Below are 27,824 nucleotides of genomic sequence, written 5' to 3'. Positions count from 1 at the left end.
AAGTTAATAATGAGACACAGGAAATAACTTTTATTTAATCATTGCTTTTTATATTATCTTCTATTTTATATCTATTTTATTTATCTTCCATTAAATATTATCTTCTAATTGTTAGTTCCTGCAAATGTTTTCCAGATCTACCTTACCAATATGTTTCTACGTTTTAGTAATAGTTTAAATTTCACACAATTTGATAAGACAGTTATTCAAACAATATCTAAATAGTGAAAGAAATAAAATCATTAAAAAAAACAATATAAATAAACACTTTTATGTTCTTGGGCTAGTTCATAGCTTCAGGAATCAAAGAATATCTGAGGGCACAATTATTAAATAACTTAGATTCCTATACAGAATTATTTATGCAACTATTTTCAGGGTTGAGGTTTTTTTTCAACGCATGTTGAAGTTTATTAAATGCTGACAGGCTGGTGAAGGTGCAATAAAAGTTTATGAGAAGCTCAATATATATCTGAGCAGTTTCCTTGATCATAACTTTTGCAGCCTTACCCAGCTCTGGTACGGCATAGTGAACAGAACAGGCTATGAAATAAGGTACGTTTATGGATCATATTTCTTCATTACTTTCATGTTTCTAAGTAATTATGTATTCCTTTAATTCATGTTAGCAATATTCCTGTCTATTTGTACTTCTTTAAAAGAGAAAAGACAGCTTATTTTCATTTGCCATTTTAAATATATAGTCTTTGTACTAAAACAGGAGAAAACATTTTTAAATTTTTTTAAGATATGAGAATATTTTCTTTCCCCAGCTCTTCATTATAAGTGAATCAAAGCAAGTTTTGTTTAACTACTTCATATAGAAAAAAGTAAGAATCAAAACATATCTTAAAATATGTAGAAATACTCTAAGTATGACTAAATGTATTTTATTTAAGAAAATATGTATAGGTGGAGTAGAATGCTACAGTTAAAAAACATTTAATCTTTTCTAGCAAATATTTTTTACAAAGTAATTAAACTACCATCTAGTAAAGTATTACTCATTTTTAAAATAAATTTACACAGAAAGGACATCAATATATAATTTCCCGAAAAGTGTTTTGCTTAAAATTGCTGTGATCCAAAATGTGATCAATGTAATTACCACCTACAGCACATGAACAATTTTAGTACTGATTGTTTATGAGTACTCACATGAGTAATTTAATTTTAATACATTAATTTTGTTCTTATTCTTCTAGATAAAAGAAGGTCTGCTTCATAACAATATGCATTTTTGTTTTTAGACTTTTCTTAACAAAAGAAAAGCACAATCCTTATTGGCTTCCTTTTTTTTTTTTTTTCTTTTTTTATGAAATTTATTGACAAATTGGTTTCCATACAACACCCAGTGCTCATCCCAAAAGGTGCCCTCCTCAATACCCATCACCCACCCTCCCCTCCCTCCCACCCCCCATCAACCCTCAGTTTGTTCTCAGTTTTTAACAGTCTCTTATGCTTTGGCTCTCTCCCACTCTAACCTCTTTTTTTTTTTTTTTTCCTTCCCCTCCCCCATGGGTTCCTGTTAAGTTTCTCAGGATCCACATAACAGTGAAACCATATGGTATCTGTCTTTCTCTGTATGGCTTATTAAATATGGCCCTTATTGGCTTCTTGATACCAAAGTAAGATATTACTTTGAGTGAGACAAACTTATCTGAAGTTAAACATTAAATGCAACTGTGTCCTTTCTCACATAACATTGAGCAGTTGGGTTTCATTTTCTCAACAACCTCCTATATCCTCTGTCACTTTGATTAAGTCTAGTTTACATTTGGGTTCTTTGAAGATTACAGATAACAATAAACAGCTTACATATGTGTAATAGGAAATCGTATGTTAAAATTGAATGCTAATCTTTAAACATTCATTCATAAGGTGCAGTTTAAAAAATGAATTGTGCTTACTTGATGTCAGGCTCTGAACTACTTTCATGATTATTGCTAGTAAGAATAGAGCAATACAATTAAGGAAAATGACATATGTATAAAGAAGGGCAGTAGATATGCTATGTAATATGGTAAAATGGAAAAAAGGATGGATTAACTCTGCCTCTAAGAGTAGGAAAGAACTCACAAAGGACATGACATTTGAACTGGCATAAATTGGAAGTGACCTAGAAAAGCAGATATGGAAGGATTGAAGAAAAACTAAACAACATGTACTAAGAAGATATGTTATACAAAAAAGATGTTGCAGTGTTGGAGTTAAGATGAAGGTATAATTCTGAAAATATTTTGGAGGTAGAACCAAGAGGCCTTTTGAATGAATGCATGAAAGAAGTTTTTAGGTTGGGGCAACTGGATATGAACTGATCTAGATAATTACAGAAGAGGCTAGGGTGAGAGGCCAAAAATTTTATTTTAAAATCAGCAATTTATAATCACTATATTGCACAACTGAAACTAATATTATACTGTATGTTAAGTAACTAAAATGTAAATAAAATCTAAGAAAAATAATATCTGCAATTTATTAAAGGATTTACCATGGAAATTCTAAATTCCCACCTGGGTATATGCCATTGAATAAGATTTATATAAAAAATCGTAGAATACAGAAAAGTCAGGGAAACTTGAAGACTAAGAGAGATCAGAGATATATGGTCAAAACTAAACTAAACAAATAAAATTTAAGATAATCGCTGGAAAAAAAAGCTTTTCCCAATCTACATTTAAGTATCCTCTGTATACTAACTGAAATGTATTATGTTATCAGAAAATAAGCACCTGTGTTTGATAGAAGAGTTTAGTATATTTTATTTTCATTTTGAGGGAGGAACTTGGAGATCATGCAGTTCAAACCTTTTTTTAAATGACATCTCCCAAATATATACTGTATACATATATAATTTTTCACAATATTTTATATTTATATTCATATGTATATTCTTTCCAAATATATTTATATTCTTTTCCACAGTATTGTTATAAGAAAGCAGTATTGAAATTGAGATCCAATTGTATAACTATGGTTAAAAATCATTTTGACTTTGAGAGACAATAACTTATTTTCTCTAAGCTTGAAGTTGCTAAGAAGCAAAATGTGGATAACATCATCTCCTTCCTAAAATTGTGAGAAGTAGGGAACACAGTGCAAGTGGTAGGTTTCTTTCACTTGAGAAAGGCCCTAAAATGAGAGAGCAAGGCACATCTGCTGAAAGATCTTTGCTTCGCTTTTCCACTATTTATGTTTCACCTTAGTTACCACAATAATGTGTACCACAAATTCACTCAGTTTATTAAAAATTGCAAGTGTTGTTTACATTTTTGCCAATATTTATTTAGATTATAAACAGAGCCGTCTGCAGCTCTGCTTGTGTTGTAGCTAAAAAAAGAGGAATGTATATACTTTAATGATAATGATGGTGGAGTACTGTAAGTACATATTTTACATTTTAAACATATATTTCTTTTCTTTCTTTAGATGGCAAGGAAGAAATTTTCTGGATTAGAAATCTCTCTGATTGTCCTTTTTGCTATAGTTACTATAATAGCTATTGCCCTAATTGCTGTTTTAGCAACTAGGACACCTGCTGTCGAAGGTAAGTAATGTTAAAAAATACTTACACATTATAGTGAAGTTAAAGAAACTTTACTCCATATTAGTTATGGGTTTTTAAAAGTTATCTACATGAGATGAAATGTTAAGAAAGATCTCTGGGAAGTTACATAATTACTCCAGTTTTTTCTATCTATTACAGTTATTTTAGTTAAGACCTGTTGTAATTAAGGAATCTATCTGCTTTGACATTAATAACCTTCCCCACGTTGTGTTGCTTGAGAAATAGTGAAGAGGCAAAGGGATCAAGGTGTTAATGGAAGAAGGAGGAATAATCATCTACTGTTTTTAGTGAGGTTCTTCTAATTAATGGAAATACCTAGGTTTTTGCTCTGGCCTTCAGATACTTGGAAAAGTGGGGGTGGGCGGTGGAAAATCTATGGGACTTCCCTCTTTATTTTAGGCTCAGTTTTGTTTTTTGTTGTTTGTTTTGGTTTTTTTAAAGGAGAGAGGATGTATAACAAAAAAAGGATAGAGGGAAGGTGAAACAAAGCTTGAAAAGTTTATCTATTTTTTTCTGAATATTTCTATCCTCATTTAGAGTAAATGCATACTACTCCTATCCACCTCACCTGCTTTCCCTTTTTCATCATTCTCTCTAGACCAAATCAGGACTGGAAAGGATAATGTTACAAAGTATCTTCTAGTCTAACCATAGTTAATTTTCTCTGCTCTTAGTCATTTGTTTTACTTTCTTCTAGTATACTGCAAACTCACTACTTTGTGAAGTAACCAATTTTGTTACCCATATCTGATTACTGGAAAGGTCTTATATAGAATTGGGATTTACTTTTCTTTGCTGTGCCCTGCTTTCTCTTCTGTCCACTCCAATGTGTTTTCTCCCTCTTACCTTTCTCTCTTCTGCAGTAATTCTTGTCTCTTTCTCTATTTCCTTCTCCCATCCATATTTCTCCATCTTCTTTCTTCATCTATAAAACACATTTTTTTGTAAATATGGTGGAATGTACATTTTGTTTCCTTTTGAATCTACCTCAAGACCTTCTGTGAAAATATTTTGGTTTTCTACAAAAACACTCAGTAGGGCTCTGCACAATTTTTAAATACCATTTGGATATCTTCCTTTGGTAACCAGGACTTGAAAGTGTCAGTTTTTTATTAATGTAAAATTTATTTTTATTTTTATTATATATAAATTTAGTTGTTCTTACAATGTAAGGTATTTATTACTCCCACAATATGAAAATATTAATTTAACACAGTGTTTTATTTTATTGACCTCTCTATTTCCTAGCGATTAGTCATTCTACTTCAAGCCCACCTACCACTCGTACAACCACTGTGTTTCCCGGTTCAGGAAAGTGTCCAAGTGAGCTAAATGATCCTATCAATGAGAGAATAAATTGCATTCCAGATCAATTACCAACAAAGGTCTGCAACAAAAGACTTTAATGCTTTTTATAAATAGATATATATTATAGTAAGTATATTAAGATAATTGCTCAACATCGGATCAATACCATATTTTTAAAGATCTAGCCATCAATTGGGCTACATTTATCTTTCTCTTGTAGCTCTGTATAAAGAGATGAGAAATAACAGAAATTACTGAGCTTGCTTTCCTGTACTTGTATTCAATTTAAATTCACAACTTAATATTTTTCGTGCTTAACAACCTATTGTTAATTTTAAAAACCTTTATGAAATCTATTCTTACAAATCTACTTCTTAAAAAAATTGTAACCTTTGAGAGTATAAGAGAGAGAGAGAGAGAGATTATGAGAGAAAATGAATGCTCCAAAAAAGTATTTGTAATGATGGCATTAAGAATTGTCTGTGGAAATGGTGCCTGGTTGGCTCAGTCCATTAAGCATCTGACTGCTGCTTGGATCATGATCTCACAGTTTGTGAGTTCGAGCCAGGCATCGGGCTCTGTACTGACAGCTTGGAGCCTGGATCCTGCTTCTGATTCTGTGTTTTCCTCTCTCTGCCCTTCCCCCATTTGCTCTCTCTCTCTCTCTCTCTCTTTTGCTAGCTCTCAAAAATAAATAAACATTAAAAACAAGAATTGTCTGTGGAAAATAAAGTAATATGATTTTTTGGAAAATTATTATTTTTTAATTATTTGGTAGTTTGGGAGAAGCCCAAATGGAGAAAATTAAGGGTAACTTAATGGGTTCATGTAACCCTGAGTTGACTCTTCCTAGTCTTCATAACCTATGAGAATAAAGGTCAGTGAAGGTGTGTGTTTGTGTGTGAATGTGTGTGTGTTCACAATTTGCAATATCTATGTAATCTATAATACCCACATAATGTAAATATATATTAATTATATATTATATATTATTATATTATATATGTTAATGTAATATGCATAGCTATAGTATATTATTTATCTATTATATGCATGTAATATGCAGATCTATAATATATGTTATCTGTAATAGACATATCTGAATCTCACCTCTCTCACTCTTTTCATCACAAGCAGATTAAGTAAATGAACTATAAATTTTTCTATTAGCCTTAACCTAAGCTACCTCATAGTTACCACATAATTTTTTTCAATGTTTATTTATTTTTGGGACAGAGAGAGACAGAGCACGAACGGGGGAGGGGCTGAGAGAAAGGGAGACACAGAATCGGAAACAGGCTGCAGGCTCCGAGCCATCAGCCCAGAGCCTGATGTGGGGCTCGAACTCACGGACCGCGAGATCGTGACCTGGCTGAAGTCGGACGCTTAACCGACTGCGCCACCCAGGCGCCCCCCCACATAATTTTTTAATATTTGCTATGAAAAGTAGCAAATGAATGAGATTTTTCTTAGGACAGTATTAGGAACAGTTAGTCTTTATAGTTTACCTAATGATAATAGAGCTGGATAAATAGTGTTTACTGTGACACACTAAGATAATTGGCCAGATATTCTCTTTAGGTGTATTCTTCTTAGGGAACAATTGAAGCTTAACATAGAATTCTATTAGGGACAATATGGGCTGCTAAGATCTTAAAGGGAAATGACATTAATTATTTTATTTTATTTATTTAGTTTGAAGGCTGTATTTACTTATAATTTATTATTTAATTATTATATGTTAAGTTTTTAGTTAAATTCTAGTTACTTAACACACAGTGTAGTATTGGTTTCCGGAGTAGATTTTGCTGATTCATCACTTACATATAACATCCAGTGCTCCAGGGAAACAATATTTAAAAGCTAATTGTTTAAGGTTTTGATGGCTACTATTAGTTTTTACTGTCAGCCTGTAAGGTTGCTAAAGAGTGTTTTCAATGTGAAACAAATTAAACTTATGAATTTAACAAATTTCAGCTAACAAGTATTTGTCATTTAAGAAAAGAAGGTGAACTTATTTTAACAGCAGCTATAATTCTACCCAGAATGTATTAATCAGCCTGGGGTTCTATAATAAAATGACAGGCCGAGTGGCTTAAATAGTAGACATTTACTTTCCCACTGTTCTGGAGACTAGAAGTCATGATGCTACCAGCGTTGGTTTCTAGCGAGACATCTCATCCTGCTTTGTAGACAGCTGGATTCTTGTATCTTCATTTGGCTTTCCTTTGTGCATGCACAGAAGGAGAGAGAGAGTATATATGTGACCATGCTCTGGCATCTCTTCCTCCTTTTATGAGAGCACCAAACCTTTCAGATTAGCATCCCAGCTTTATGTCTTCATTTAACCTTAATTACCTCCTTGAAGGCCCTATCTCCAAATACAGTCATATAAGGGGTCAGGGATTAAGGCTTCCTACCTAAGAATTGTTGGGGGACACAGTTCAGTCCATAAAACAATCAATTGCTGTAACTATAATAATAACAATATTATTACATGTAATTCTATATGTATACTAACACACATATAATAAAAATAAGAAAAAAACAAATTTATTGTATTTTTATCTACCAAAGTTCATGACTATTGATGGGTATTTAATGTGTTTTAATTTTTTTGCTTTTTCCAATTAAGAAAAAAGAAAATTGAAGTTCACTCCCACGTGGAATTTGAGAAACAAAACAAATGAGCAAAGGGGAAAAAGAGAGAGAGGCAAACCAAGAAACAGATTCTTAACTATAGAGAACAAACTGATGGTTACAAGAGGGGAGGTGTGTGTGTGTGTGGGGGCTTAAATAGGTGATGGGGATTAAGGAGGTACTTGTGATAAGCCCCAGGTATTTTATGGAAGTGTGGACTATGTTGTACACCTGAAACTAATACTCTGCGTTATGTTAACTAACTGGATTTTAGTTATTTTTTATCAAGTTTATTTGTTTTGAGAAGAGAGAGAGAGAGAGAGAGAGCAGGGATGGAACAGAGAAGGGGAGAGAGAGAATCCCAAACAGGCTCCACACTGTCAGTGCAAAGCCAGTCATGTGGCTTAGTCCTATGAAACAGGAGATCATGACCTGAGCTGAAATTGAGAGTTGGACACTCAACTGACTGAGACACCCAGGCACCCCTGTCTCATAGAGTTCTTGAAGGGACTAAACATGTAATGCACTGAAAGCACTCAAATATTAGACATTATTATGAGCACCTGTTCCTTCCCAGCGGCTGTCCTAAGCAGCTAGCTCACTTAAACAGGAACAAGTCTTCATGGGATCATTCACTGTTGTGTTCTTGCCTCATCTGTTCCTCCTGAGCAAAAAGAATGATACTGTAAATATCCAGTTACTTTCATGTCATTAACAATTCTGGAAGGGGTTCTTTAAAAAAAAAAATTAACGTTTATTTATTTTTGAGAGAGACAGAGCATGCAAGCAGGGGAGGGCGGGGACGGGGCACAGAATCTGAAGCAGGCTCCAGGCTCTGAGCTGTCAGCACAGAGCCCAACTTGGGGCTCAAACTCATGAACCATGAGATCGTGACCTGAGCCGAAGTCGGACGCTTTAAGTGAGCTACCCAGGCTCCTGGAAGGGGTTCTTTTAACTCAAGAGTTTACAAAGATATCAGAAGTGACTAATTGAGAATGACTGAGCTCATATCATAAAATTAATTATATATAGATTATTAAGCCTAACTGGAATTTAAATAAAAACAAGAAGTAGCTTTTTAAACAATATTACAATAATAGGGGAAAATGCCTGTAATCTTGAAAAATAGGCAGAATGACTAAACATAAATAATAATTATCAAAATCTCTAAAGATAAACCAATATTATCCATATTTTAAAAACAATGAGGATTGGGGCGCCTGGGTGGCTCAGTCGTTTGAGTGTCCGACTTCAGCTCAGGTCATGATCTCACAGCTCGTGAGTTCAAGCCCCGCGTCGGGCTCTGTGCTGACAGCTCGGGGCCTGGAGCCTGCTTCGGATTCTGTGTCTCCCTCTCTCTCTGCCCCTAACCCACTCACATTCTGTCTCTGTCTCTCTCAAAAATAAATAAACATTAAAAAAGCTTTTTTAAAACAATGAGGATATACAGTTTTGAACTAGTATTTTGCTGTGTAGGTGTAGTGGTATGAATGATATGTCCTCTACAAATTCATGTCTACTTGGAGCCTTATAATATGACTTTATTTGAGCCGAGTGGCTCAGTCAGTTAAGCATCCAACTCTTGATTTTGGCTCAGCTCATGATTTTGTGACTCATGGGATCAAGCCCTGCATCAGGCTCTGCATGGACAGCACATAGCCTGCTTGGGATTCCCTCTCTTCTCTCTCTCTGCCCCTCCTCCCACTCTCTGTCTCTGTCCCTCTCTTTCTCAAAATAAACATTACTTGGAAATAAGATCTTTGCAGATGTAATTATATGCTAAATGAAATCTTCCTATTTGGGTGGGTCCTAAATCCAATGACTGGTGTCCCTTCAAGAGAAGGGGATGACATACAGAGAACCACAGGGAAGAAGGCAGTGTGAAGATGGAAGTACAGATTTGAGTATGGTGTCTTCAAATCAAAAACTGCTGACTTTCCAGGAGCCATCAGAAGCTATGACTAGACAAGGAAGCAGTCTTTCCTAGAGCCTTGGACAGAGCATGGTTCTGCTAGCACCTTGAAGTAGGACTTCTAGATTCCAGAACTGTGAGAGAATAAATTTCTGTTCATTCAGACAATCCTATTAGAACAGCCCTAGGACCCAAATATAGTATGTTTGGAAGAACTTCATGTAACTCCATTTTACTATATTTTTTTTATTTTAGCAAAATGTGATTATAGTTTGCTTATTTATATTTTCTTAACAGCTTTACACCTTCCCAAATCCGTTTCTCTATGTTTAGTTCTACCTCTCAGTTTTGTACCAACATTTAAAGAGCTTTTTGTAAAGATTACCATAAATGACAATTTTTTGTGTGTGTAATTATCTCTTTCTATTGCTGGGAGTACTTCTATAAGTTCTATAACTAGAGGGAAAATTACCTGATCAGAAGTCACACATACTTTAGATTCTGATAGGTAATGAACCCCTAAAATATCAGGTCAAATTGTACTTCCATTTTCAATGTACATGTATGTATGTTTGTACTTGTGTGTGTGCATGTGTATGTGTATCTGAAGCCAGTTTAATTTGATGTTAAAGTAGGAGATAAGTTAATATGTCAGCCTGTGAAAGAGTAGCTTTAAACTATTTTCAAGACAAATAGGCAAGAAAAAAAACACACAGATGCTCAAATTATGAAAGTGTGTAACACTATTAAATTTAAATATTAAGTAGATTTTTAATTATACCAATGTTAACACACAGAATTACCATGTGCCTCAACTTTTTAATAAGCATATATAGTTTTTTCCACTTCACATAATCTTTCCATACAGATCATAAAACTACTCAGGAGCTCAGTGTTTTGCTTTATTCTTTGGATATAATGGCTACAACTAGTTACAACCTGGCACATAAATTAGTTTAATTATTTACTTAAAATATTAAACTAACAAGTGGCTGGAAATAACTGCCTTAAACATGTTATGTAGGCTTGAATTCAGGGCCATGTCTTCATCTTTATACACTCACTTGTAGCTTGATACATAATTGATAGTCAAAAATATTCCAGTTCTTCTGTATTGACTATGTGACAACAGAATACATTATAATTACTCATAAGGCAGACTTTTAAAAAAACATAGGCTTAGTAGTAGTAGATCTTGGAATCTGGGATTGTGATACCTTCAGCTTTGTTCTTTCTCAAGATTACTTTGGCTACTTGGTGTCTTTTGTGGTACCATCCGAATTTTAGTATTATTTGTTCTGGTTCTGTGAAAGATGTTGTTGGTATTTTGATAGAGATTATATTGAAACTGTAGATTGCTTTGAGCAGTATATTCAAATAAAAAAATTAAAATCAAAGACATAAAGAAAAACATAAGTTTACAATAATGTGCACAGATATGTAAATTTGATAAATCACAACTCAGAGTATCAATTTCTGATAGGGTGTAATTAATTCACATTATCAAATATTTATATTTCTGCTAAGTGAAAGGAACAAGAGAATAGATGATTTTGTTTAATTTTTTTAATGTTTACTTAGTTTTGAGAGAGAGAGACAGAGACAGAACATGATGAGCAGGGAAGGGGCAGAGAGAGAGGGAGACACAGAATCTGAAACAGGGTTCAGGCTCTGAGCTGTCAGCACAGAGCCCAACGCGGGGCTTGACCTTAGAACTGTGGGATCATGATCTGAGCTGAAATCTGATGCTTAACCAAGTGAGCCACCCAGGTGCCCTGAGAATACATGCTATTTTAACATACGGTATTCTTGAAGAAATAATCTTGTTTTCCAGGCATTTAATTCAAACATTTATTGGAATGGATGTTTAAAAACTAGGTATTAACACATGATAACAGTACTAATCATATGATATGATTCCTTTTATAAATGTTTTAACAGGCAGTTTGCTCAGAGAGAGGCTGCTGCTGGAAGCCATGGAATGACTCTCTTATTCCTTGGTGCTTCTTCGCAGATAATCATGGCTATAATGTTGAGAGAATGATAACAACAAGTATTGGTGAGAAATGTTCCATCATGGTGATCCAATATAATATATTTTAATTGGAAAACAAAAAATATATTTTAAATTTTTCTTTGGGAAAATATCTTAAATAGAATCAAGTGGGAAATTTGTATGCAAGAATGTTAAAATATGTTAGATCAAGGATTTTATTTTTGCAAGATTGTATCTTCCAAATAATAAAAGAAGTCATTATTTGTAATAAAGGAAATATAATTATAAAAATATGAAAAATATTTAATAATTATTACTCTTTATAAATAAAATCACTCGCACCAACTTTTTTTCTTCCTTTAAGGGCTGGAAGCCAAATTAAACAGGAAACCTTCACCTACGCTCTTTGGAAATGACATTACTAGTGTTCTTATCACAACTCAAAATCAGACACCCAATCGTTTCCGATTTAAGGTTTGTTTTTTGATATTTATAAAGAGGAATTAATCATAAAAGGAAGTTATGAGCACATTCTTCATCTTACCAAGACATTTTCTCTCTTAAGAAATACTTATTCCAAAGCAAAGGACTAATTGGACTAGTTATTTCAGTTCTCTGAGCCTGTTTACTGAAATGTATCATAAGAATAGTTTCTCTGCCAGTTCTTTTTGAAAAATTTCATAATACAGTCAATGTAAAATATTGGATACAGTGTCTTGAGAAGAGTAAACACTCAATAAACTTTAGCAGTTTTTATTACTTCAACCATAGACTATGATGAAGGATTAGTTTAAAATTTAATTTGAGAAACATGTTAATTGTGGTGTATACATGTGACTTATACTTACTAGTTCTTTTTACAGGTATCCCTTTTATTCATGATTTTAAAGAAACTAATTCCTATTATTTTGTAAGTGAGTAGTTTACTTGAATTTTGGATCTTTTGGATTTGGAAGTGAAAAAAACACCATATTCTTTGTACACTACTTTTTCAGCAATTTCACAAGAATTAAGTATTTTTTTTAACCAAATATAAAATTCTTCATGGGATTTCTAAGGAGATGAACACTAAAAAGCAATAAGAATAATTAAATTCACAAAGATACAGTATTCAAGAATCAATATTTAGTAATACTATCATTAATATATATTAATATATTAATATTATATTATATAATTAATATATATTTTTAACAGCCAAAAATATTTTTATTATATACGGTACTTTTATGACCAATTATATATTCCTTAACAATGTGTACAATTCTGTGCATAACCATACAACAACGTTAGAATTAAGTTTATGGCCAGATTAATAGTTCCTCTGTTAAGTTACTAAATTTAGTATTTTTTATTCAAAACTTGCATTTGATACTTAATTTTGAATTGGAAGATGAAATAATGGTTTTGAATCAAATGATGCTAATTGTTTAATCTTTATAGATAACTGATCCAAATAATAGAAGATATGAAGTTCCTCATCAGTTTGTAAAAGAATTTACTGGTACCACAGCTTCTAATACATTGTATGACGTGCAGGTTGTAGAAAATCCATTTAGCATCAAAGTTATTAGAAAAAGCAATAATAGAATTTTGTAAGTATCTTATTTTACATTTCTCTAAGGTTAAATAACCAGTCAATTGTATTCTGTTATAGAATTAGGAAAAGTTTAATTTTAAGGCATTTTCAGAAAGAATAAATTTCCTCCCAAATGGGTGGATGTGCATCCTTGTAAAGACTATAATGTAAAGCAGTTTTATTTCCTGTGGATGAAAGGTACAAAGGTGAATGAAAATGTACAAACTAGGGCCAATCAAAGATGAAGGTAAAGAGCATCACCGAAAAGCATTTTAGCTTTCCCTGTATTTTTGCATAGCTAGAACTCCTGTTTTGTCCTTTCCCCATTGTTTATCATATTCTGTTGCCAATTTTTAGGATCAAATAGTTATTAAGAAAGGGGCTAATTCCCATAGTCATATTAAAGGACTTCATATATATATATATATGAAAAAATACATATGTATGAAATAATGTGTATGAAAATGTGTATACTTAATTAAATATTGCCTGAATGCTTTCATTATGAATGAATTTGGGGGGATATTTGCAGCAAGGGATTTAGCAATTTTTAAGATACCTCACATCTCTAAGAAGGTTAAGGTTAATTGAGCAGGGTGCCTGGGTGGCTCAGTTAAGCTCTGACTTTGCCTCAGGTCACCATCTCACAGTTCGTGAGTTCGAGCACCACATCGGGCTCTCTGCTGTCAGTGCAGAGCCTGCTTTGGATCCTCTGTCTTCCTCTCTGTCTCTGCCCCTCACCCTCTCTCTCTCTCTCTCTCTCTCACAAAAATAAAATAAACATTAAATTAAAAAGGTTAACTGAGCAATTGTCAAGATTAAATCTCAGCAGTTACTTTCCTTAAATATATTTTAATGATTTGCAATTGACATTATGTTAATTGTCACAGAAGTATTAAATGCATTTAACATTTCTTGTAAGATATATTTGATATGAATCCAACATACAATCTTCTTAATTTTAGAAAAATTATTTTGAACCTACTTTAATATATGTGTTAGAGGTGTGAAAGCTAGTTTAGTACTATATTTTAAAATAGTGTCTCTGGAGCAAGGCAGAACTGGGTTTGAAATCTGGCTTTGCTAGTTACCAGTTTGTCACCTTAGAACACAGGACAAAATTTTCCCAATTTGTGTTATTTGTAGAATGGAACTGATACTGGTAGTTACACTTCAAGTTTGTGATGATTAAAGGAGAGGATGTATATGGAGATTCATATTGGTGGTGATGAAGCAAATTGTGTTGATGGAATTAACAAATTCTGTTTATGGTATAATTCATATATTCCTAAGAAGTGATCACAGCTAAAGATTGACATATTTAAAGTGAAATATTCAGCATGGTAACATAGATCCTTATTTGGTAGAACATTTTATTTGTTTCTAGATCATTTATTTATTTATTTTATTGTACAGGTTTGACACCAGCATTGGTCCTTTGGTGTACTCTGACCAGTATTTACAGATTTCAACCAGACTTTCCAGTGAATATATTTATGGCATTGGGGAACATATTCATAAGAGATTTCGTCACGATTTAAACTGGAAAACATGGCCAATTTTTACCCGGGATCAACTTCCCGGTGACGTAAGGAACTCTTTTTTTTTTTTTTTTTTATGTAAATAAAATCATTATATTGGAGCAGGTGATAATGTTACCCTATTTGAAGCCATCATTTATTGTATGTCAGTGATACCTAATACAGGAGCTTGTTTACTTCAGGGGTGATGATTTGTAGTAGTCTCAAATTAACTCAAAAAGTAACCAACAGATTTTAGTTCAAATAGGTATATCTATTTTATGAATATTTTCTTTTGATTTGATTTTTGTATTCTATCATTCCCTTTTCAGTCATTCTTATGCTTAAACCAATACATGGCTAGTCATTGAGCTATAATAATTCAAACACTTACTGTGTTCTCTATCACTTTGTATGATATGGTGTCTGCCTATTTATTGGACATCATATTGTACATCTATGTCTGCATCTTCCCCTTCCATAACATATGATAATCTTATGTAAGTTTATATATTTGCACAGAGGGTTGGTTCCCTTTTTAAATACTGCAACTTGAGGTTCCTTATGATTTGTACAATAAGTCACTGAGAGATAATTTGAACTTTAATCTCATAAGAACTTCTCCCAAACTCCCCCATGCAGAATTAGTCTTTATTTCTAACCTTTTTTTCATATTTTAGTATGACAGTCACTACAGGTTAGTCTTTGTGTATATATTTGTATATAATTCTAAAATAAGATTCTTTAGAACAAAGACCATATCATTAAAAAATTATTTTTAGGGGTGCCTGGGTGACTCAGTCATTTAAGCATTTGACTTCGGCTGAGGTCGTGATTTCATGGCTTGTGTGTTCAAGCCCCTCATCAGGCTCTGTGCTGATAGCTCAGAGCCTGGAGCCTGCTTCAGATTTTGTGTCTCCCTCTCTGCCCCTCACTCCCACCTCTCTCTCTCTCTCTCTCTCTCAAAAATTAAATCAACATAAAAAAATTTAATATTTTTAATTGATTCATGGTTGCTTTGAGTCAATTGTTAGTGACTTTTAAAATGCCAGTGTTGGGGCGCCTGGGTGGCGCAGTCGGTTAAGCGTCCGACTTCAGCCAGGTCACGATCTCGCGGTCCGTTGAGTTCGAGCCCCGCGTCAGGCTCTGGGCTGATGGCTCAGAGCCTGGAGCCGGTTTCCGATTCTGTGTCTCCCTCTCTCTCTGCCCCTCCCCCGTTCATGCTCTGTCTCTCTCTGTCCCAAAAATAAATAAACGTTGAAAAAAAAATTTTTTTTAAATAAAAAAAAATAAAAAAAAAATAAAATGCCAGTGTTATTTCATTCCCAAAAATGAATAAATGGTGGTTGCTTTAAAGAGCCTCATTTGGTACAGAACTACTACTAATAAAGATTCTACCAGTCTGTTTTTATAGCATCGCTATCTGTAATGAACACCTAATAAACACCAGGCTATTTTCCATTCATTCTTTTCTTGGAACTTCCATATCCTATCAGCCAGGAATTCTTTTTTCTTTTGCCTTATAAGTGTATTCCCAATTGTTCTCAGCTATTTCATGTACTCCTTGGTTTATAGCAAATGTAGTGGGGAAGTTCTATAAGGTTGGACGTCATCTTGGAATTCCCTGTCCTGCCTTGGACATAACATGGGCCATAATGAATAAAAGTGCCATTTTCTTAACATGAATGGCTAATTAAAACTCAATCAGATAAAACATAAAGGAAAGTTAAGTAATCTAGTCATAGTATAATGAATATATTATGTTACATATTTTATATAGTAACATATTAATAATCAAAATAGGTTCATTTTTTTTGCCACAGTGTTTCATATGGTATGTATAGTAATTAGTATAGAAGTATGAGGAGTAAATTACAGAAACTAATTGGAATATATAAAGGCCATGTTAAATATATAATCTTTTTTACTTTAAATATACTTTAAAATTAATGTTCAAATTTTTGCCTTACAGAATAATAATAATTTATATGGTCATCAGACATTCTTCATGTGCATTGAAGATACTTCTGGAAAGTCATTTGGTGTTTTCTTAATGAACAGCAATGCAATGGGTAAGAGTAATTTATCTGGTAATATATTTAAATGAGATATAACTTGAAATGTTTGAACTGTTCTCTTTATTCCAATCATAGATAATGTATGTCAGAGTAAAATCTATTGGTAATGATTTAGTATATGAAATTATTACAAGCAGAGTTTGTAGTAAGACAATGGAATTTTACTTATAAGTGTGTCTATTTTGGGGAGAGTATACTATGTTATTATAGTCAGGCACTTTCTTCAGAGCTTTCACAGCAATAGTGAAACACATCCATGGAAAGGAATATTCCCATTCCCACAGCCTCACTTGTTAAGATAATTTAACATACCACTATAACCAAAAAAAAAAAAAAAGGGAAAGTCTATATAATATAGGGAGAGAAAGAAGAAGATTAATTTTTGAGTTTATCATAATTCAAGTAATGTAGAAGGTTTTTTTTTAAATGTTGTGAGTGTAATACCAATGTATAACATATGAATTAGTGATAATAAAAAGTTCCAAAATTCAACAGTGTCCCAGTGAGAACAGTATATTAAAATGGTTATCCAGGCAATTATTGTCTATGTAGAGAAAAAAAATTCTGTAGTTTTTTCTTAAAAATTAATGTGAGAATATGATCTTTTAGAGAATCTTCAATTAACACAACTAATTGAAATGCAATTTCAGAAAACAAAATTTTGTTATAAAAGGACTGATTACTTGGCTATGCAGTTTCCAGGGAGAGATTCTGCCAACATCTGTAGAAGGAAACAGCTGTGATTTCCTATCATAAACCTCATAGATGGTGGTGTTGTACTTTTCTCGTATATTCTTCCTATCTTTAGTATCTTATTTTACCTTAGTTATTTAAAAACAGTGCAAAAATGTATGGTTAATATGAAGTACTTAAAATAGACACTGCGGTTATTTTATCACTGTGTATATTTTTACTAGTTATATATGTTTCTCCAATTTAATTTGTAGAAATTTTCATCCAGCCTACTCCAATAATAACTTACAGAGTTATTGGTGGAATTCTGGACTTTTACATCTTTCTAGGAGATACACCAGAACAAGTAGTTCAACAGTATCAAGAGGTATGTTTTACATCTATTTTAATAAATTAATTTCTACTATACTTTTCTTTCAACCATCATGTCTAATTTTATTTAAGATATCTGGGGCCTCTTAGCTAAATATATTTTTAAATCTTACCATTTTAAGGTATGAGTAGGTGGTTTTTGTTTTTGTCTTTCCTATACAATGATGACTATGTATATTTATATGTCTATATTTCTTATATCAAATTATTTATTGGTTCTAGGCAGCTGAGTTCAGGAGTAGGATTTTTTTGAAATGTTGCATATTAAATCTTTACTTATTCATGACCTACTTTGGTAGGATAAAGCCAAGGAAAGTATTTTCTTTTTTTTTTTTTTATGAAATTTATTGACAAATTGGTTTCCATACAACACCCAGTGCTCATCCCAAAAGGTGCCCTCCTCAATACCCATCACCCACCCTCCCCTCCCTCCCACCCCCCATCAACCCTCAGTTTGTTCTCAGTTTTTAACAGTCTCTTATGCTTTGGCTCTCTCCCACTCTAACCTCTTTTTTTTTTTTCCTTCCCCTCCCCCATGGGAGGAAAGTATTTTCTATTCAAGGCTGAGGATATGCAAGGGTGTGTAGGTCATACACCCCTTTGATAAAAATCCTAGAGGCAAATGAGTTATAAGGAAGACTAGTAAAACTTGCTGTTAATGCATAGTAGGTAAACTCCAGGAAAATTGTCTCTGATGCTCAGGCTTAGAACAGAAGATTTTGAAACATAGTGTGAAGTCTTATGTCATCTGTCTAAGCAACTCTTGCTTCCCTATTAAATAATGTCTTCATGTACCTAAGTCCAAGATGGGTCTTAGAGAGACAGGGAATCCAGGGGTACCCTGAGTCTACTTCTAAAATATAATTCTGTATTTCTTTTATATAATTCTTTTATATAGTTGTTCTCCTGTGACTGTTGGTACATAATTCTTGGTGTTAGTATGGAAAAATAAATTGTTTTTATTGGCCTAAGATTTATGGATTATGTCTTTTTAAAATTTTGTTTTATTGATGTGTATTTTGATATACATTTCCCATTTGCTAAAATGATCTTAAAGGAGAAGTAATTACTATCAAAAACTTTTCTTTAATTAGGATCCAAATGTCTGATATGAGAGTAGGTAGAGTTTTACACAATTAAATAATTTACAGTGTCTAACAATTCCCAAATTGCTATTGATAAATATGAACTTCAGAAAAGGATACAAAATTTACAATCTATAATACTAAATTATAATTACAGTGTTAGGCTGGCCTTTATACAACTTTGCATATGGTTACCACACCACCAAAACTGTGGATAGCACATTTTTTAAAAAGAATTTGACACTGGATTTGTGAAATACCAGCTAGGATTGTTGTCTGTTACATGCTGAGTACAGTCTGTGGTCAGCAGGAATTGAGTCTGAGTTATGCATGGCGTATGAATGCAGCATACATTTAGTATAGTAGTGCACTTGCTTTAAATCATTTTATGGGCAGTCTTCCAAAGGCGTGTATTTAAGCAATAAGATACAATAGTTGTGTAGAATGTAATATAGTTAATCAGTGCATTTAAATGAGGTACAAGCTATGTAGAGAGTAGGCAAAAGAAACTTTATTGTTTGAAGAAAAACAATTTTTTTTACGGTCTCAATATGTTAAAATATAAAGCAATTCATTTGACTGGTGAATAGTTTTAAAAACAATGTTTCTGTATACAGTGTAATATAAATAATATGTGAGCTAATATAACATATAATAATATTTTACATACTTTTATGAAAAATTATGTTACATGTGTATACTACACACACGAAGAAATTTCAATTATATGTCCAAATCTATAATGAAATGTAGTGAAACATAAGATGTTTGTGAAATGAGATGAAAAATGCTAACTTTTTCAATTTTTATACTATTTTATTTTTAAAATAAATTTAATGTTTAAATTGAATAGAATATATAACCCAATATAAGTAACTTAAAAATTGTTACATTGTAGTTTTTTATGCATATATGATAGAGAAATCATGGAATGTGTGTGTATGTGTATGCCAAAATTAAAAAAAAATCATTATGCCAAAAAGGTTATTATACTATACTATACTGTACTATAACTTAATACTCAGTTTTAGTTAAAACTATTTACTATTACTTACACTTGGATTTCCACGTATTTCCAAAGTCATGTCCTCTTGTTGTGATGACACACTAAATTATAATAAAATTCTAACATAAAATCCAGAACGCATTTTAGAATGCAGGTAACACTAATTCTTTGTTCAAAATATGTAATTTAAGTTAAATAAATATCAGAGATATTAGAATAATAAGCATATTAATAATAATTTTAATGTTCTTTATTGAAATTAATCAAATATCCATTTACTTCAAGCTTGTTGGACGACCCGCAATGCCAGTATATTGGAGTCTTGGATTCCAGCTGAGTCGCTGGAATTATAAGTCACTTGATGTAGTGAAAGAAGTGGTAAAAAGAAATCGGGATGCTGGCATACCCTTTGTAAGTGGGATGAAGGGTTTATGGGATTACATACCAAGTTAAATATTGTCACATAATAATTAATGTAATTGTCAGCATTACACATGATATTATACTATATAATATAAATGTGGATTATTAAGATGTGTTTTAATGATAAAGTATATTTTAATTCTATACACAAGGCCAGGTCTACTTGAGATTTTAAGAACTAATTATTATTTATACTAGAATACATGTTTAACTGTGAACATCATATTCAGTTTTTTAAATAGATTATTTTTTACTGCCTATATACTTTTTAACGTATTTTATGTAGCATATAGGCTTTGTTTTCTATACAATGATTCCTGTATATAAAATATAGTACTTATTCAGTGATCATCACTGAAAAAAATGTGAATAATCACTTAATGTTTTTGTATTTTAGAATTAGAAAAATTAGTTTATAAACTATTTCATGGTTTTTAGTAAAATAAAAGAGATCTAAGTTCATTTACCTTTTAATCATTACATTTATAAAGCATTGGGCTTAAAGGTTGAAGTGATTAGAGTCCTTTCAGTACTATTTATTGAAATATACTCTATTAATTTTCAGGATACACAGGTCACTGATATTGACTATATGGAAGCAAAAAAAGACTTTACTTATGATAAAGTTGCATTTAAAGGCCTCCCTGAATTTGTTCAAGATTTGCACGACCATGGACAGAAATATGTCATCATCTTGGTAATGACATTATGTATTAATATGTTTTTAGTATTTACTTATTTGTAACTTAATATATTTTCTATAGTTTCTTCTTTCTATTATTAGGATCCCGCAATTTCCATAGATAAGCTAAGCAATGGAACGGCATATGCCACCTATGAGAGGGGAAATGCAAAACATGTGTGGGTAAATGATTCAGATGGGACTACAGCAATTATTGGCGAGGTAAATTCTGATATTCATTAAAGTTGTGTTGCTTAGATTTTCTGTTGTGTAATGACAGTTTTCGTAAGTGTGTGTGTGTGTGTGTGTGTGTGTGTGTGTGTGTGTATTTGCTTTCAAATATGGACTTGGTATTTTAATTGTGTAAAGAAATTTTAGAGAGGAAATATTTCAAAATTTCTATCTCTAAAACAGTTTTAGTAAGAAGACATAGATTTCAATGCTGTACACAATTAAAACAAAGCTAACAAAATATAATTAGATTATTACAAAAACTCTGATATTTTGATGTAAAATAAATACCTCTATAAATTGAGTACTTTTGTGCTGGATACTAAATTTTATGATTTATATTTAATCCTCACAGTAAAATAATGAGATACATACCTATAATTAGAATTTTTACTTTATAGGTGAAAAAAGTGAATTTGAGATAGGTATAGTAACTTTCCTAATATCACAGAGCTAATAAAGAACAAAGTTATGAAAATGACTAGTTCCCAAATGCATAATCTTAACCAGAACACATATTCTTTTGAAGACAGCTTTCTAAGACATATCAAAAACTATAAAGTCTAGATACACTAACTTGGTAACTCCACTTCTGTAATTTAGTCAAAGGAAATAAAGTTAAGAGATAATGTCAGTGTATAAAAAACATGTATTATAGCATTATTTACTGTAATGAAGATATACTAGCCATCACTTTTTATTGAGTTCATCAATATCAAAATTTCTGGTGAAAGTCTTATTCAAATAATTATGAGCTCCATCAGAAACAAAAGCTGAATTTCTTCCCATAATTCCTATTAATATCTCACAGAATATACCCTGTTAAACCTACTCCATTTGCTGTGAACAGATTGGATAGCCAATAGTCATATTTTTGGATATAAAACAGTATTATTTTTTTCATTCATCTGAAACTGAATTTCTCTAGTCTGTCATTACTTTAAGTAATGAGCAAATAATTTGAAGAAGTATAAAAAGACAGCATAGTATGGGTAGTGTCTAATAGCCTGGACTCAGATATGTGATTGCTGTGTTTGAATTCCTTCTGTACCACTTATTAGCGGTGTGATCTTGAAAAATGTATTTGGTTTCTCTGTTTATCACTTCTTTCATCTGTAAAGCAGTGATTAAAAAAATACCCATCTTCTGTAGTTCTAGTGAAGATTAAATGAGCTAGTAATTATAAAAATGCTCGGAACATTACCCAGCACAAAACAAATGTCATATTCTCATTTATTAAATAAATAATAAATACACAAGGAGTTTTTTTGCTTGAATTTCTTGGAAACAAATGCTTTTGGAAATTAAACTGTGTACTTTTTTTTATTCAGACAATGAATACATTGTCTAGTTTTTATTTGTTTTTAACCTAACCCATTAGTATGCTAAGAAATAAATTTAGTTGCAAAATAGCAGTTTCATCCCATGTTTTTATATTTTTGCCTTCCTAAATGCCTTATGCTCTCTCTCTCTCTCTACTTTACTCTCATTATATGCATTTTATTTTATTTTTTAAAACATTTTAAAATAGGTCTAAGATTATTATACATATAGATGGTGCATGGATCACATAAACCTTAAGAAGTACAATATTATAACTTTAATGCTTTTTTACTATTCTTATCTACTCAATAACCTTGAGTTATCATTTATTTATTTTTCCTTTTATATATGTATATATATGAATGATCTATTCTTTTAGGTGTGGCCAGGATTAACAGTATACCCTGATTTTACTAATCCAAACTGCATAGATTGGTGGGCAGATGAATGCAGCATTTTCCATCAAGAAGTGAAATATGATGGACTTTGGATTGTAAGTAGCTATTTTAAATCACTAATTTTAGACAATTAGCATAGAATTATTTTTCTATAAATAATTATTATTATAATAAATAAATAAAATATATAAAATAATTATAAAGTTGACAAGGTAAATTTTGTAATCATTTGAACATGAAATTTAAAAATTTTATAATATTTTTCTAGAATGTATAAATTCATACCTGTCATGTACCTGGGTTAGAAAAGAATCTTAAGTAAAAACTGCAAATTGCAAGTTTTCTTCTTCAGTGATACACTTTATAGAATAAATTCCATTTCAATCAGTAAGATGCCATATTTTTATGACTAACAATTTATGTTTGAAAACAGCAAGATTTGGAGGTAAGTAGTGCAGTTTTAAAAACATTTATTATAGTCTACAGTATTCAAGCGATTGCAGCACTATGGATACAAAATAACATATCACTAACCCTTAGAAACTTTCTTTTTTTTAAAAAAAGCTTTTTTGGGGCGCCTTGGTGGCGCAGTCGGTTAAGCGTCCGACTTCAGCCAGGTCACGATCTCGCGCTCCGTGAGTTCGAGCCCCGCGTCAGGCTCTGGGCTGATGGCTCGGAGCCTGGAGCCTGTTTCCGATGCTGTGTCTCCCTCTCTCTCTGCCCCTCCCCCGTTCATGCTCTGTCTCTCTCTGTCCCAAAAATAAATAAAAAAAACGTTGAAAAAAAAATTAAAAAAAAAAAATAAATAAATAAAGCTTTTTTTTAAAAAAAGCATATTTATTTATTTTGCTAGAGACAGAGTGAGAGTGCACGTATGCATGTGTATGTGCATGCGAGTGGTGGAGGGGCAAAGAGAGAGGGAGAGAGAGGATCCAAGTAAGCTCTGCACCATCAGCACAGAGCCAGCCCTACGTGGGACTCAAACTCAGGAACCGTGAGATCATGACCTGAGTTGAAATCAACAGTTGGACGCTCAATCAACTGAGCCACCCAGGCACCCCTAGAAACTTTCTTTTTAGTAAATTATGGAATAAAACAAATCAAAATTGAAATAGGTTAAATGTTTTATTTCAAGATAAACAACAACAGCCACAACCAAAATCCTAGATTATTGGTAAAGCTATTAAAGGGAAATGCTAATGTTTGAAAATTTCTTTGGATGAAGTTTTGTATCTGTAGCTATTGATTACTTATTTCTGGGTTTACCATATAGAATAATTTAGTGTCTTTTGTTATGGAAACTGCAACCATATTTGGTGAGTGAAACTACTTGGTGACCCCAGAATTCTATGTTCCAGGGGAAAAAAGAAGTCTAATAAACTTGAATACAGAGGAACATCAGAGATTTTGTTCAAAGTTATTACAACTGCACAGAATTTTAGAAGGAGATAATGGATGTCTTAGGGACATCCATGTCTTTGTTGAGTTACACAATAGCTCTACTTTCATGAAGTGCTCATTATTTATTCAGTGATTATTTATTTTTTTTTAAAATTTTTTTTCCAACGTTTTTATTTACTTTTGGGACAGAGAGAGACAGAGCATGAACGGGGGAGGGGCAGAGAGAGAGGGAGACACAGAATCGGAAACAGGTTCCAGGCTCTGAGCCATCAGCCCAGAGCCCGACGCGGGGCTCGAACTCACGGAGCGCGAGATCGTGACCTGGCTGAAGTCGGACGCTTAACCGACTGTGCCACCCAGGCGCCCCTATTCAGTGATTATTTAATCAATTACTTAGTTAAGTGTATATTTTGCACCATCAGTATATCAGGTATGTTGTGGAGAATACAAAGAGGAAAATTATGTTTTTAGCTGACAACATGGAACTGAGTTAGAGGTTAGCATACTCTTCAGGATTCTTAAGAATAGAATGAAAATGGAGAGGCTTTAGTTATTGGACACAAAATTAGTGAGGTCACAATAATACCTAGCAGCCTATAGGAATAACAGAAAAATTTGCACTCCATTCTTGGTTTTGTTTTTAATTCCAGCTCCAATTTCAGTTGTATTAGTTAAGTTAAAATGTTTGGGTTTTTGTTTCTGCTAATGAAATAATTTGAGTCCATTGGAGCACAGTTACAGTATAACTGATACTTTAGGAATAGTGAAAGAGAATCTGACTGTGCTGTAGAAAGAGAATACTTCATTTCCTATATCCATTGAACACAAATACAGTACCTGATTCAACTCCAAAGAGAGGGAGGGCAGGGAAGGGGAGGAGCATCTGAGAAAGGTGGAGTTGTTCTCCTCCTAATACATAAGCATTTGACTAAGCTTAAAAAACAAAACAAAATGCAATATAATCAGTATGACTTCAAAGCTCACTAAACATCACTGAATTAATTTATATGATATATAAGCAATGGTTATTCTGCTTCCAGCTTTTACTTGAATAACTATCAAATCCTACTGATAAAATTGTTTCCTTAATTCTTTCATTTTCTTCAGATTATTCTGATAGAATGAATGTACAATAAAACAAAGTATTCTTATTTAACTGAAAACATTTTATTTTTTTGTCAAATTTAAAATTAGTGTCATCATTTCCTAGATTTATAATTTAAATGCCAAGCTAATGTTTTTGAATTTTAATTTTAAATATTAAAATCACTTTGGAAAACAATATGAGCATAATTTTCATTGAAAAATAGATTTTTGTATATAGACATATAATATACTTGAATTATCTTTTTTGCAACATTCTTGAGATAATTTCCTAATACTTGAGAAATAAGAGACTAATGCATTTGGTTTTAAAGACTGAAGCAGTAATTTCAAAATAAATGTACCCAGTCAGTATTTTTAAAATTCAAAGATCACTTCCACTTTCTCTGAACAAATATATATATTGTTGTGATCGTGTTGTTATTATGATTTCATTCTTAAAAATCTAATAAGCAGAATTTTTCCATAAAAAAGCTCAACAATTTAATACATAGTTCTAGGAAACTTAAAATTCAGTGACAGACTTAAAATTCAGTGAATTATTTTTAGAATTCTTTGAAAAATGGGGCTATTTTTATGTAGACTTAGTTTAAATATGAAGTGATGAAATTATGAAATACCAAGATTTTTTTTAAATGTTTTATTTTAAAAAGTTACCAAACTTTTGTACACAATTTTCAATGGATTTTAAAGAAAAGAACTTTCAGAAACATCCCTAAAAATGGCATTGACAATTCCTAGGAATAATCATTACTCGATTTGGGATGGTTTGAATGATACTTGAATATCTGTAGGTATACTTATTACTATCAATTCACTGAGGCCTTTGCCTTGTGACTTCCACTGCTTTCAACCTGCTGGTTGTAATATTAAAAATACTAATTGAGTTGATTTTTAAATGACACTAAATACATGTAGCATCATTTAAATAATTTATAGACATTAGAGAAAAATACTTTCAGAATTTTCAAAAGTGCAAATATACAAAATACATTAAGAGAGATACAAATAAATTATATTACGTTATGTGTAGTATGTTTAATTAATAACAAATCTTTCCAAGTAGGTAGGATATTTTAAAAATAAATAATCAAATAGCAAATATTGTGTTTATTGTAAAATATGGTTACAATCATGTAAAAGTGGTTTTTTTCCCTTTAATAGATGAATACATTTATCTTCTGGAGTACAGAGACTCTTTTCCTTTATATTGTGAACTGGTGAAATCAAACATTTGATTTACTCTTATTTACATGGTTGCATGATAAAATAATTAATTTTATCTTAATTTTTATTTAAATTCCAGTTAACATACAGTATAATATTAATGATTAAACAAATATTTTTGATCAATTTTTTCATGTGAAATAAATTACTTTCTTTAAAAATTATGTTTATTCTTAAGTTACATAAATTATGTCTATTTTGAGCAAATGCTGGAAGAACTTGTGAATTCTATTTCAATTTGCAAGTACATAATTCTAATAAAATAACATAAATTTCATAGTTAAATGTTTTGCTTTGTATTTTCTCAAGAATAATTATACATATAAGAAGCTAAATAGTTTAGAAAAGGTTAAAATTTAAAATAATGCAACTTGATTCCCAATTATGAATGTCAGCAGTTGAAATTGTTTTTAAATTTAATTTGGTTCATGGATTCATGAAGAAAAAGTGCTTAGGTTCATCTAAAATTATTGGCGCCCCAACTATAGTATCTCTTTGTATTAATTTTACTAGACATAGGAAAATCAAATTGAATATAATATTCCAGGTAATTTCAATAAAGTAACCCCAATACTGTAGAATAACTACATAATTTTTCTTCTTTGTGGCTATTAAGAAAATATTTGGAGCCTGGGTGGCTCAGTCGATTAAGTGTCCAACTTCATCTAGGCTCATGATGTCATGACTCAGTTCCGTTAGTTAGTTCAAGCCCCGTATCGGGCTCTGTGCTGACAGCTCAGAGCCTGGACCCTGCTTCAGATTCTGTGTCTCCCTCTCTCTGCCCCTCTCCCACTCATGCTCTGTCTCTCTGTCTCTCTCTCTCTCTCAAAAAAAACATGAAATAAAATAAACATTAAAAACTTTTTTAAAGAGAAAATATTTGGGAAATGAAAACATTTACCTTTTAATGATGAAAAATTTATTTTGCAACTTTAATGTTTCACATTGATTCCATCTGGGCATGATGTGTATGGAAGAAAAAAAGAGTAATAAAGAAAATTTATTCCTTCTGAAGAAAAACAATAGTAACAAGGGACTTGACCGAGTATGAAGTCTTTGTGAGAGCAGAGACTGCATATTATAGACATGTGGGAAATAAGCTTCAAAAATGTGTGGAAGTCCTACAATGCAATTAACAGAGAAGGAAAAAGAAATAGATTATATTTTGAGCATGTGTAGTGTGATATATAATTTTATATATATTATCTTTTTAATTCAAAGCCTTTATTTTTTTAAAGTAATGGTCACAAACTAGTATGTGGCAAGATACTATCGCGG

General features: G+C 31.9%; 1 protein-coding gene across 1 annotated transcript in view; it reads left to right on the top strand.

Moving 5' to 3' along the window:
* The first annotated feature begins 493 nt into the window (after positions 1–493).
* Positions 494–27,824, top strand: part of SI (sucrase-isomaltase) — a 102,059-nt gene continuing 74,728 nt past the window's right edge. Inside the window, exons 1-13 of the mRNA XM_030329639.1 lie at positions 494–555; positions 3,430–3,547; positions 4,817–4,953; positions 11,370–11,487; positions 11,789–11,898; positions 12,868–13,019; positions 14,420–14,591; positions 16,496–16,595; positions 17,549–17,661; positions 20,043–20,168; positions 20,746–20,877; positions 20,965–21,084; positions 22,796–22,909. Coding sequence (XP_030185499.1) covers positions 3,430–3,547; positions 4,817–4,953; positions 11,370–11,487; positions 11,789–11,898; positions 12,868–13,019; positions 14,420–14,591; positions 16,496–16,595; positions 17,549–17,661; positions 20,043–20,168; positions 20,746–20,877; positions 20,965–21,084; positions 22,796–22,909 — 1,512 coding nt within the window. The 5' untranslated portion in view covers positions 494–555. The remainder of the gene's footprint in view (positions 556–3,429; positions 3,548–4,816; positions 4,954–11,369; positions 11,488–11,788; positions 11,899–12,867; positions 13,020–14,419; positions 14,592–16,495; positions 16,596–17,548; positions 17,662–20,042; positions 20,169–20,745; positions 20,878–20,964; positions 21,085–22,795; positions 22,910–27,824) is intronic.

Source organism: Lynx canadensis, chromosome C2, assembly GCF_007474595.2.
Source record: "Lynx canadensis isolate LIC74 chromosome C2, mLynCan4.pri.v2, whole genome shotgun sequence".
Lineage (NCBI taxonomy): Eukaryota > Metazoa > Chordata > Mammalia > Carnivora > Felidae > Lynx > Lynx canadensis.
The sequence above is the reverse complement of the archived record's forward strand: the minus strand, read 5'-3'. Positions and strand labels throughout refer to the sequence as shown.